The sequence below is a fragment of the Phoenix dactylifera genome, chromosome 1 (assembly GCF_051530095.1).
Source record: "Phoenix dactylifera cultivar Ajwa chromosome 1, Ajwa_hap1_PhDact_Kaust_v1.1, whole genome shotgun sequence".
Lineage (NCBI taxonomy): Eukaryota > Viridiplantae > Streptophyta > Magnoliopsida > Arecales > Arecaceae > Phoenix > Phoenix dactylifera.
In genome coordinates this window covers 30,070,248-30,079,391 of record NC_143190.1, presented here as the reverse complement: position 1 = coordinate 30,079,391, position 9,144 = coordinate 30,070,248, and the positions used below count along the sequence as shown (strand labels likewise).

The 9,144-nt window shown below is 39.5% G+C and overlaps 2 protein-coding genes across 2 annotated transcripts; both read right to left on the bottom strand.

Moving 5' to 3' along the window:
- Positions 1–1,681: 1,681 nt before the first annotated feature.
- Positions 1,682–3,711, bottom strand: LOC148702744 (aconitate hydratase, cytoplasmic-like). Its single transcript, XM_089930442.1, has 7 exons — positions 3,706–3,711; positions 3,596–3,615; positions 3,011–3,097; positions 2,539–2,689; positions 2,142–2,209; positions 1,929–2,047; positions 1,682–1,827 (listed from the first exon to the last, which is right to left on the bottom strand). Exons 1-7 carry the CDS (start codon positions 3,709–3,711, stop codon positions 1,682–1,684), a joined length of 597 nt encoding a protein of 198 aa, XP_089786568.1.
- On the bottom strand, positions 3,202–7,427 carry LOC148702746 (zinc finger BED domain-containing protein RICESLEEPER 1-like). Its single transcript, XM_088703054.2, has 3 exons — positions 7,281–7,427; positions 3,483–5,657; positions 3,202–3,397 (listed from the first exon to the last, which is right to left on the bottom strand). The coding sequence occupies exon 2, from the start codon at positions 5,642–5,644 to the stop codon at positions 3,818–3,820; it is 1,827 nt and encodes a 608-aa protein (XP_088559180.2). The 5' UTR covers positions 5,645–5,657; positions 7,281–7,427; the 3' UTR covers positions 3,202–3,397; positions 3,483–3,817.
- Positions 7,428–9,144: the final 1,717 nt, after the last annotated feature.

The following is a 9,144-nucleotide window of genomic DNA, read 5'->3' as shown; positions in this document are numbered from 1 at the left end:
AGGAACGGTGGTTACCAACGTTACCTTGTTCGGTGGAAAGGTCGACCAAAGTCTGATGTGACGTGGATCTCCAGAGCACAGTTGCAGCGCCTTAATCTTGATCTTCTGGAGCAGTACGACAGCCGGCCAGACCTGTACTCGACGGGGTCGAGTTTTTCTCACCCGGGAGGAGTTGATGGGGACATCAGAGCCCTTCATCCAGATGATCCTGAGCCCCCGGATTGAGTCAGACCTATTTTATTTGCATATTTGTTTATTTTTATTTCTGGGTTTATTTGCATTTTAGGGTTTATTTGTGGTTTATTTTATTTCTGGGCTTATTTGCATTTTAGGGATTATTTGTGGGTTATTTGTGTTATTTGTGGATTTATTAGGATTTATTTCTGTGTAAGGGGATTTATGCAAGTTGTGTATCTTGGCCCTATATATTGGGACCTATTTTTATGATTAGAATTAATGAAAGATTAACAATTTTCTTCCCCACGTCTCCTCCTCCTCTCTTTCTCCTTCTCTTCTCCTTCTTTTCTTCCTCTTCCTCCTTCTCTTCTCCCTCTTCTTCTGTTCCTGATTTAAAATTGCAACGTGAGTACATCGTATCCACTGAAGTCTGCCTTCCCGGACTTGGTTCTACACCAGATTAGGACTGAAATTTAATATGTCCTAATTAGATTAGGATTTCTTAAGTCCTAATTAATTTTAATCTAATAAGTTAAATGACTCCTAATTGGATTAGGATTGAAGAGTTCAATAGAGTCATGGTTCAATAGAATCCTAATTAGATTAGGATTTGAAGGGAAAGAAAATGGGTTCACTTAATCCTATTTGGAATAGGATTAGACCCACCTTGTAATTGACCCCACCCCCCACTTAATTTGATTAAGTGGGGAGTGAGATAGGAAGGGAGAAGAGGGAGGGGCGAGCCCCTCCCTTGGCCGAAATCACAAAGAAAAGAGGAGGGGCGTACGCCCCTCCTCTTGGCTCCAAAAGGATAATCTTAAAAGAAAAAAGGGGCTGCCGTGAATGAGGATTTTTGGACTCTCTCCTCTCCTCCTAGGATATACGTGAAGCCCCCTCTCCCTCTTGGTTTCAGCCGCATCAAAGAAAAAAAAAAAAAAGGATAAGCATGGAGCTCCTAAAAAGTAGGAGCTCCATATGCCTTTAAAAAGAGGATAAAGGGGGCAGCCGTGAGATGATTTTTCCCTTCCCTTTTGAGCCGTGAACAGCACCCTCCCTTCCCCTGGGGTTTTCAGCCACCAGCAACAAAAGAAAAAAAAAAAAGAGAAGGGTGTAGCCCTTCCTTCCTTGCTGTTTTTGGTTCCAATGAAAGAAAAAGGAAAAAGGCTGCAAAGGGGTTTGGCCTTCTTCCTTTTGATCCATCCTTCTTCTTCCTCCTCTCAAGGCAATCAAGAGTTGATTCAAAGAAGAGGATTTCAGCCATCAAAGTTTTCTCTGCAAGGGAGCTAGTATCCCGGGGAGATTCAAAGACTTAGATCGGTCCTCTGCCTCGTGTGGATGCCCATAGAAGCCGGACACTAGGGCTGGAAGTGGGCCGGGCCGGGTCGGGCCAAACCCCTACCCAAGCCCGGCCCGAATTTTTTTTCGGACTTCGGGCCGGGCCGAGGCCCGAAAAATTTTTAAGGAACAAGGCCCGAGCCCGGCCCGAGCCCGGCCTAGTTGGGCCCTAACCTGGGCCGGCCCGTTTGGGCCAGCTCGTTTGGGCCAGCCCGATCCCGAGCCCGGCCCGATCCCCAGCCCGGCCCATTTTTAAAGGATGTACACGTCCCTCGAAATTTCTATTCCCAGATAAAACAGCTGCTGCAACAATGTCTGAAAATACACAACCAACTTCAGAACTACATATGCATGAACAAGTTCTACCAAACAAAGAGAAGACAATGAACTATGTTGATCAATAACAGAAACACTACCATTCTCAGAGATTGCAGCAGATACTGTTTCATGAAGGTCACCAGAATTCCCGATGCAGGTTGTGCACCCATACCCAACAATATGAAAACCAAGCTGATTTAAATACTTCTGTAAACCACTGCAAAGACAGACCCCAGCTTGAAAGGTTCGGCATACTTTAGAAATTTAAAACTTAAAATATAATTCTTTGCTCTACAATCTTCAAAAGATACCTCTTTTCCAGGTATTTGGTCACAACTCCAGAACCTGGAGCCAGACTTGTCTTAATCCATGGCTTTACCTGATCCACAATGACAAAAATGATTTAGTACATGGAACAAATCATTTGAAAGTTGTGAATGCAGGAAAACCTTCTCCTAGTTAACAATTTATTTTACGAGCCATAACATAGATGATCCATCAACTTTTCCTTTGCTATCTAACACAATATATACCAAGCAACAAGGAAAAGTATTTTATCGGGCAAAAATCCATAATCAAACATGTGAGGAAAAGAAAGCAAACATACAGCAAAAAAATACTAAATCACCAGAAGTCTCAATCACCAGAAGACATGCACGAAAACTAAAAGATATCCACCATGCTGAAATGTGGAGGGTAGTTTTCAACCTCAAGGCCCAGTTCACAAGCCTTCTTTGCAACCAAAGCAGCTCCAAAAATTACACTAGGATTTGATGTGTTCGTACAACTGGTGATAGCTGCAATGACAACATCACCATGCTTTATCTGAGCTGGCGTCCCATGGAAAAAAACTCTGCAACTTTAGATACATTTGGAGAGCGTGATGAAATAGAATCTCCTGAGAAATATTTGTTTCATCTCAGTATACACTCCAGAAACCAAGAAAAAGCAATAATATGAAAGATATTAAAAATGAAACATTGATCAATAACAATTATTGGGACATAACATTGTGGCAACCCATTGTGCCAATAGAAAATGGTTTCCTTATTGGACATTCTAAAATCACTTGAAGACCAAACCTGCCACCCAATTTTCTGCTCTCCTGGAACTACAGCTGGTTCCATGGTTCATCATAAAGTCACTGAAGCAACCCAGCAATGGATAATAGTGCACTTACCTTTGAAGAACCACAAAGAAACAGTAGATATACGGATCAAAATTCAGCTTTATAATGTCATTCCCCTGAGTGGTTCCATATGCTGCTCTTGTAAACATACAAGCAAAAATGTCGACAAGCAAACAACCTATTCAACTTAAATCAAATATAAGATGGACCAAGTAGGCAATCAGACAGATCATTATAGCATCTGATGGTTTGAAGATAACTTGCAAAAAAATTCATTCCATGCAACCAACTGCAACGATACAACTGAAACCAAACAAAAGGATTTCATCAAAAACAGGAGGATAAAAAAAATCATCGGCCTGAAGTCGTTGTTCCCTGCACAATAATATATTCATCATATCCATGTAATAGAGAAACCCCCTGAAGTCAGCTTCAAGCCTGCAGTTCAAAAACATATAACTCTCATAAAATTTTGCAACAAATAACCATGATCCACATGAAAATACTCCATCAACAAACATACTTCATCCTTGATACTTTAGGTATGAACTAGATCTGATGAGGGTATCGTCGTTCAGTTCTCCCAAATTGCCCACTCCAGGAGTCCAGGGTGTCGTCATCTACATTCAACGTTACAGAACTCGAGCAATTTGCAACTGTTAACACACAAATCAATCATAAATGTTTAAATTATAAGTACAATAAGCAAATAAAAAATATTAGATAAATTTAAAAGATTTATATACCTTCATCATATTGTTCACGAAGCCAATCTTGGGTACACACTAAGGCTTCTACGGTAGAAGGGCTCAAAGAGCTTCGATACTGATCCACAACTCTACCACCAGTGCTGAATGCTTACTCAGATGAAACAGTGGAGACTGGAATAGCTAGAACATCTCGAGCCATTCTTGATAGTATAGGATAGACTGCTGCATTGCTCTTCCACCAAGCCAAGATGTCAAACTCTTTATTCTCCAAATCAGGAAGTACATCATCATCCAAATAACTATCCAACTCGGATCTCTTAGGGCGTTTTGAAGAACTCTGACTTCTAAATTGAGCAAAGTCCATACCAAATTTTTTTTTGGAAGAAACTGAACTTATATCACCTTGTCCACCAAAATTAGATGTTCGCTCACTTGAACTCATAGAGGGATGCATTCTTGTTGCATCTACATACTCATTATACAATTGAAAAAGACAAGCACGAATATCATCAATCTTTTTCTTGCACTCCTCCAACTCAAATGCCTTTTGATAACAAAATTCTACAAATATCAACTTTGATCTGGGATCCAAAATAGAAGCAATTACCAACAAATTATTGCACTGAGACCAATATTTGTTAAACTTCTTTAGCATCTCATTTGTTAATTGCTTCACTGTTTCATCAGTATCGATACTTTCATCCATCAACAAAGCCCTAATTCCCCAAACTTCTTTTAGGTATAAATTGGATGTGGGATACTTATAACCAGAAAATACTTTAGTGGCATCAAGAAAGGCTTCTAAAAATTTAAGAATTATAGAAGCCTTTTTCCATTCTTCATTGGTGGGGCATACACATGAATGCTCAGTTGCATATCTAATAAGAGCATCTTTATAACCAAGTGCATCATGCAACATTTCATAAGTAGAATTCCATCTTGTAGGAACATCCAAAGTGAGTCCTTTTCTAGCAGAAAGTCTCATATGCTGTAGAATTTCATTAAATGCTTGCATTCGAGATGGGGATGCAGAGACATATCTAACAATTTCTCTTATACATTCAATAGCTTCATGAATGATTTTCATTCCATCCTGAACCATAATATTTAATATATGTGCACAACATCTAATATGACTGTACTCCCCACTAAACAACATTGAAGCACAAAAGTGATCTCGGAGCCTTCTCATTACAGCATCATTTGTGCTGCAATTATCCAAAGTAATAGCACATATTTTATAATCCAATTCCCATTCAACAAGACATTTTTTTACAGCATCTTCAATTGCAAAGCTGGTGTGAGGGTATGGAAGTTTCTTGAAACTAATAATCTTCTTATGCAGAGTAAAGTCAGAATCAATATAATGTGCTGTGAAAGAAATGTAACCGATTTTCTGATTTGATGTCCAAATATCAGTAGTGAAACTAACTCGAGAACTTAGGTTCTTGAATACATCATGCAATTTTTTCCTCTCTTCTTGATACAAAGCCATACAATCATGTTTTACAGTCTTACATCCCATAATTTTGAATAATGGCTGAAGAGATCTCATAAAATCCAGAAAAACAGTGTGCTCAACAATACGAAATGGAAGCTCAGCACATATGATAAATTTTGCAAGAATTTTTCTACTCTCTTCTTGATTGAATTTGAAACACTTTATCGGATCTTTTGAACTTGGTAGTAAGAGCAACTGATTAGTCGGATTCTTTTGATACTTCTTGCAAACATTTTCAAGATGGCGTTTTAGATGACTCGTTCCTCCTGTAGTGCTCCCACTTAAAACTTTTTTACAATATTTGCACTTAGCTATTGACCCTTCAGAATTTTTTTCCTCGATAAAGTGATTCCATACCCAAGATCTTTTTCTAGAAGAATTGTCACAAACATTTTCAGCAGTATCTTCATTTATATCATCCTCATTCCTTAAATCTTCAACAGTCTCATTTTCACCCACTTTAGAATGAGACATTAGTAAAAATAATCTGCCCAAATAACAAAATAAATATCACAAATTTAACCTATAGCATCAGATATGTACGAAAATTTAAAACTCTTGTTATTGACAAAGTTGGAGATATAGTCATGTCATTACTATCTCAATGAATCATCCCTTGTCACCAGCAGGACTTCCAAATAGATTTATCAAAATATTTTTAGAAGTTGAAGATTTATGTCAAAAGAAACTATTATAGTTCCTAGGCTTACAGGTTGTTAAGGTTGGAAAGATAACAAGGACTTTCTGAGTACAAGAACAAGCTAGTAGAGCTCATTACGGTACAGGATGTCCAAATCCTCCATGACTTCCCTGGTGAATGTGGTGGTGGTACCATTTGCACAACTCTTTTATAACAAACCAGAAAGAGAGCAACAAGATCGACAAAAACAATATCGACAAATGGTCTCAGTATCAATAGAGAAATTGATGTGCTAGCCTGATACATACTCAATGAGCCGCCTATCGAGCTCAAAATGTTGGCAAAGAAGTTTCTGCAAATGGAGGAGGCACAAGGAACAACTGTCAAACTTCTTACAATTCCTTGTCATTTTGAACTTAAATCTACTAAAACTCTCACAACCCATGCGATAATAATTTACCAAAAAAAAAAAGTCAACACTTCAGATTACATGAGACATCTTTTCCATAATGATTATTAATGAGAAATGGATAAAATATGACTTGACACAACCAAAATCAACAAAAAGAAAGCTTTTATTAGTAATTATCCGACTGGAAATTATAGACAGCTTCAGAAGCCCCAAATGAAAGATGTACGCATTGGTCAATCAGCAGATAGCCTACACTGTGTAATATTTTGCCACTACAACTCAACAAAATATTAAGGGGCAAAATATTAAGGTACAAAAATTAATTTTTAAGTTACATATGGCCATGGTATTTAAAATGTGCAATCAGCATATTCGATATTAAAATTATAAAACAAGAAAGGGAAATAGAAATGAAACTGACTGCTTATCTCCAATAGAATAAATAAGATCAACCCAGCAATGAATAATAGTACCTTTCCCTCCCCTCTCTTCAAAGAACAAGGAACCATCCCCTCCCTTTCCAAATCCCTAATTAGAAACACAACGGAAACTCCAAGAAGAGGGATGGAAGACTAAATAAGGCGCGTGAAGGAGAGTGAGGGAAGGGCCGAACCACAAATAAAAAAAGGGGAGGGGGTGGAGTCAAGCAAGGATTCTGTTGTCCAGTTTCTTCTTCTTGAAAGTAGTAATCAGAAAGCCTGGAAGTAATTATTTGATGATGGACGGCTCTCCCTCCACGCCGGGCAAGTCCAAGATGGAGAAGCCACCCCACCACAACCACCATTTCCACCATCACTCCTCCGCCGCCCGCCTCCTCTTCCGCTGGCACCACTCCTCCCCCCTCTCCAAGTTCGCCTTCTGGGCCGAACATGAGTTTCTGGTCCTGCTGAGCGTCGAGGGTGTGAAGCAGAGAGAAGAGGACACGCCGGAGAGAGTGGGGGTGGGGGGAAAGGGGGTGTATGAGTATGAGGCGTTGGCGGGAGAGAAGAGCACACGCCGGAGGCCCTAACCATCCCAGGAAAACAGTAAAATCAGAAGTATCAAGTAGGGACCCTAACCTGAGAGCCGACGACGACGAGCCTCCACGCCTCCACCGGACCCTAGACGAAGAAGACGATGGTCGACGACGACGACGAGCTCTGGCCCTCTGCAAATCGCGCTTCAGCAAGAGTGCAAGATGGCTAGGGCTGGAGCCTGGAAGTCGGCAACCTTGATAAAATGGGTAGAATAGTTTTAAAATCCCCAAATGCAATTCGGGCCCTAAACCGGTTAGTCCCAAATGCAATTCGGGCCGTGAATTTGGGCTTGGTTCGGGCTGTCATTGGGCTCGGGCTTGGTCCGGGCCCGGGCCGGGCCAATGGGAAACCCGAGCCCGGCCCGAAATAAAATTGGGCTTAAGTTTGCAGCCCGAGCCTGGCCCGAAATTCATTGGGTCGAGCCCATAGCCCGGCCCGCAGGCGGCCCAGCCCGATGGGCTTCGGGCCGGCCCGAGCCCACTTCCAGCCCTACCGGACGCATGTGCGGCTTCAAGTGAACCTTCAACAAATACCACGATCATCAGATTTGCGGTGATCATCTACCCACACAAGGTGAAGATCTGATCTTTCTAATTGTATGAAAATGTTTTAATCCTAATCTATCTACGAACGATGATTTTTGAAATATGTTCATGCGATGAACGGGATCTCGCGCATGCCTTCCGCTGTGATCAAAAAAAATTTTGATTTTTTCTGCGGCATGGGTGGATCCCAACACATATAACATAGTGCGAGCTATTTCTGCCAAAGTCCTATTTTTTCTCTCAACAACCTCATTTTGTCAAGGCATTTTAGGAGTTGAGAATTGATGAAAAATACCATTATCATTACATAAATCTTCAAAGTGTTGATTTTCAAATTTGGTTCCATGATCACTACGAATTCCAACTAAAGTAAGATTCTTCTCAATTATAACATTCTTGTAATATTTCAAAAAGGCTGAAAACACTTCATTTTTATGTGCAAGAAATGAAACCCATGTATATCTGGAGAAGTTATCCACAATTACAAAACCATACTTTTTTTCTCGTAGACTTGTAGTTCTAGTAGGTCCAAATAAATCTATGTGGATGAGTTCAAAGGGCCTCGCGGTTGAAACTACGTTCTTTGATTTAAAAGATGATCTTGTTTGTTTTTCTAATTGACTTGGACCACAGATTTTATCCTTTTCAATAACTAACTTTGGCAAGTCCTTAATTAAATCATTTTTGATTAGTTTTAAAATTAAGTCCATACTAGCATGTTCTAATCTTCGATGTCATAGCCAACTTATTTCATTTATCTTGTTTTCACTAGTAATTAGACATACCCCATTTTTCTTAGCTAAATCATCAAGATCTACCATGTATATATTTCCATGCCTATATCCTATAAGTACGATACTGTTGTCTTTAGGATTAGTGATTTTGGATACTGAAGATTCAAATGAGACTTTAAGACCTTTATCACAAAATTGGCTAATGCTAAGCATGTTGTGTTTTAAACCATTTACCAACAAAACATTATCTATAAAAATGGATGAAGTGATACGAATTTTACCTCTTCCAATGATATGTCCTTTTCCATTATCACCATATGTTACCACTCCACCATCTTTAGATTCCAAGGTGACAAATTGCCCTATGTCACCTGTCATGTGTCTTGAATAGCCGCTATCAAAATACCATCTTCTATTCTTTTTATTGGCTGTAAGGCACACCTGCAAGTAAAATCAAGGATGCATTTTAGGTACCCAAACTATGTTGGGTCCTTTAGGGTTAGTGTATGTTGAACTCATATTTTCTTGAATTTTAGCTTGCTCTTTTCACTTAATTTATTATAGTTTAATTTTCTGAAATTGCATTCATATGCTTTATGTCCTATTTTATTACAGTAATAATAGGCA

What these genes read in the sequence shown, in the direction of transcription:
- LOC148702744 (XM_089930442.1), bottom strand. An exon ending in TTCTTTGTGGTTCTTCAAAG is followed by an intron (nt 2,690 to 3,010) that starts GTAAGTGCACTA and finishes ATGTATCTAAAG; the next exon opens with TTGCAGAGTTTTTTTCCATG. An exon ending in CTTGTGAACTGGGCCTTGAG is followed by an intron (nt 2,210 to 2,538) that starts GTTGAAAACTAC and finishes ATTGTGGATCAG; the next exon opens with GTAAAGCCATGGATTAAGAC.
- LOC148702746 (XM_088703054.2), bottom strand. Translation starts at nt 5,644, where the DNA reads ATGTCTCATTCTAAAGTGGGTGAAAATGAGACTGTTGAAGATTTAAGG.